This window comes from Lucilia cuprina, chromosome 2, assembly GCF_022045245.1.
Source record: "Lucilia cuprina isolate Lc7/37 chromosome 2, ASM2204524v1, whole genome shotgun sequence".
NCBI classification, from domain to species: Eukaryota; Metazoa; Arthropoda; class Insecta; order Diptera; family Calliphoridae; genus Lucilia; species Lucilia cuprina.
Genome location: NC_060950.1, coordinates 44830539 through 44833908, shown reverse-complemented (window position 1 = coordinate 44833908; position 3370 = coordinate 44830539). Strand labels below are relative to the sequence as shown.

At 30.5% G+C, this 3370-nt stretch overlaps 2 protein-coding genes across 6 annotated transcripts in view; both read left to right on the top strand.

Annotated features, from left to right (window-relative positions):
- The window catches only part of LOC111677301 (insulin receptor substrate 1), a 348759-nt gene that overhangs the window by 43383 nt on the left and 302006 nt on the right, over window positions 1-3370 (top strand). The gene's annotated exons all lie outside the window — the stretch shown is intronic.
- Window positions 1-3370, top strand: part of LOC124418587 — a 15298-nt gene that overhangs the window by 3833 nt on the left and 8095 nt on the right. The window contains exon 2 of the mRNA XM_046945314.1: window positions 3040-3364. Coding sequence (XP_046801270.1) covers window positions 3040-3364 — 325 coding nt within the window. The remainder of the gene's footprint in view (window positions 1-3039; window positions 3365-3370) is intronic.

The following is a 3370-nucleotide window of genomic DNA, read 5'->3' as shown; positions in this document are numbered from 1 at the left end:
GAATATATATACTTTATAGGGTCGGAAAATTATATTATAGAAATTACAAACGGAATGACAAACTTATATATACCCTTCTCACGAAGGTGAAGGGTATAATAAATAAAAAATACTTTATTATACACAAAAATTTGTAATCAAAAATAACAACTACATAACTACATTAAAAAAATAAATTTTTAATAACCATGCGGTAAAAAATGATGTTGCCGTCGCAAAATCTAAATAAAAATGGTATTTATGTTTTTTCTTCAATGATTGATTGTATAAATCAGAGTTTAAATATTAGTAAATGCTTTTATATTTTATTTTAGACTTTGCAAATATGCATATTTAAAAATATGCATATTTAAAAAATGGTTCTGTTCAAAATATTTCTAGTATTTTTGCTGAAAATATTTACCCATACAAGCTATTGCATATTACAGCTTACAGACAAATATAAAATATTTTCACATACAATATATTACGCATCAACTCGCTAACATATTTATAAAACCCATATATATTTAATATGGCTTGCCTATAATATTAAAATATTTTCCTACACAAATTCAAAGTCAACAATATTGAAGCCATGCAAGCAGTAATATGCGAACATGAAATGTACGCAAGCAGAGCATATATGTGCCGACGAAAACACGAAACAAAACGATAGTCGAGACTATCAGGTTACAATATTTTTACTATCAAACTTAAATATTATTTACTGTAGGAAATGACTTATGGTCTAAAATTTAACATTTCATGTTGAACTTGAAATATTATAAAATGTGAAAAATGTATGCAAGATATAACCAAATTTTATTTAGAAAATAATTGAAAACGTTTATATGTATGTATATAATGGGAGAAATGTATGCATGAAATAACCAAATTTTAATTAGAAAATTTTTTAATTGAATTATTGAATGTATATATTTATTAAATTTATAATTTTTATGTCGATTATTAAAATGTATGTATTTGTATTTATTGTAAAAGGTAATATAATTAGAAAAAAAGTAGATAAATACTTAGAGGATCGTATGTAAAAATATATTCAAATATGTATGTAAAAAATTGTTTTTACAAGATATATTTAAACATATTGTTTGTAACAGAATTGTTTGGCATCAATCCAATTTGTCCAAGTTTTTATGAAAATAAAACAAAATAAAGTTTCAAATTTTATGAGACGTAGATCTCTTTTATTTAAAACCAGGTAATCGTAGAAGGTTTACAGGTTTTTTATGTAAAAGATAATGTGCACGTAGTGCTTGTCGTAGACAACATCAATATCAAGACTGAGTAAAACAGAGAAAAAAACTTAATTTGTTGGCAAACAATATTTAAGTCCCGTTAACAGTTTACTCGTTAGAATCTTCCAACAAAGATGTATAAAATTGGCATAACATTCTAACGTTGGTAAAAATAGTATTATTCATTAAAAGGAGCAATTACCAAATTGCAGCTCGCAACAAACTCGCTTAAACAAGGATGATATGGAATAAATTCAATATAAAGCAAGAAACAATTGTTCAATTCACAATCGATGTTGTAGCGTTATATGCGTTGTATGTCAGCAGATGCTACAATAGTTGTTATATTTTTATGTCAGTTGTAGTGTTAATACTTTTGTAAACAAATTAATATGGCAACCACACCATCGAATATCTTTTGACTTTTCTTTTATCGAGTAGTTTTTCGTTATTCTATAAACTGAGCGCCATTTAATAACACCTTTATAAAATGTAGTTTTGAATATTATTAATAAATAGTTATAATAAACAGAAGACGTGCATTATTATTTAGATTCGGTTACCAAATTACAACAGCATTCAACAATACAATAGTTGGCGACGAGAGTAAAATTGTTATTAAAAAAAAAAAAAAAAAATAAGTTTTTTGTAATTTTTTTTTGTATTTAAGCAAGTGCAAGCTTAGAAAAAAAAAATCAAGATGGATGCCAATCAATTTGCAATATTCATGAAGACGCAACAAGATTTGATAACACAAATATCCAAGTTGACTGTTGGTGCATCCTCCTCAAGTGCAGTACCGAACAGTAACATCATCAACACAGCATTAGTTCCAAACTTCGAAGCATTTGATACGGCCAAGGAGACATTCCGTAATTACATACAGCGGTTCACAAATTACGTGAACATGAAGAACGTCGAAAATAATAAGGAGTATTGTACGAAGCTCCTCCTCAATTCAATTGGTGCAAAGCATTTTGATAGGGTGACGGCATTAGCGGCACCAAAAATTGCAGCTGAACTACAGTACGATGATTTATTAAAGCTATTAGAAAATTATTTAGCTCCAAAGAGGAACGTACTTGTGGCCCAACACAAATTCTTATCCAAATATCAGAGTGAGGGACAGTCGGTGGCAGATTTTGTCGCAGTACTTCGTACTGATATCATGAGTTTGTGTCAGATTGTGCGTGCAAAAGTTCAATTTCTGATGTGTTTTTAAGGGCACAATTTATCCGTGGCATTAATGACAATGGCATTCGTGAACAACTACTGCAATCAAATGCAACTAAATTTGAAGAAATTGTGTTAAAGGCGTTGGCGCTCGAAGCAGCTAAGTGTGATGCAAAGGAATTATCGCAGGCTGCAGCAAATTCATCAAACGCATCTGTCAATAAAATTTTCAATAAGAGGAAAGTACCAATACACCCCAGAATTCAACATCAACACAAGCGTAAAGTAAATTACGAGAAATTGGGTATTGCTGGGTTATGTTTGCGATGTGGCAGGAATGACCATTTTGCAAAAGACTGTCGATCCAGTTCAAAATTAAAGTGTAATTTATGTGCAAAGCACGGGCATGTAGCAAAAGTCTGCATTGCTTCTCTTTTGGCGGATAGTCCTAATGCCGGACCTAAAAACACTCAGAGTACCAGAGGCAACTCAACAAATCAAGTTCGAAGTGATAATTCCAATTACGGAATTTATAAAATTGTTGATGTTTACTGCAATGACTACTCAAATAGAAATTCTGATCGTTACTATGCAAATATTTCAATAGAAGGAAAAACTGTAAAATTTGAAGTAGACTCAGGCTCTGGATATTCATTTTTACCCCGAAGTATGTTCAAAGAACTGCGTTTGTCTAACGTAATAACCCCAACAAATATCGTGTTCCGTTCCTACACACAAAATACGTTTACTCCAGATGGCAAGGTACATGTACATGTCAAATTCAACAACATTTCTATAATTGATGACCTTTATGTGGTACCGGACGGGTGTACGGCTCTAATAGGAAGGACATGGATACGTCGCTTAGGCATAAATCTTAATGAATTAGATAATGGTAATTCAGCTATGTTTGTCACTAATTCTATTACAGATTCGAATCAAATTGAAGATTTAAT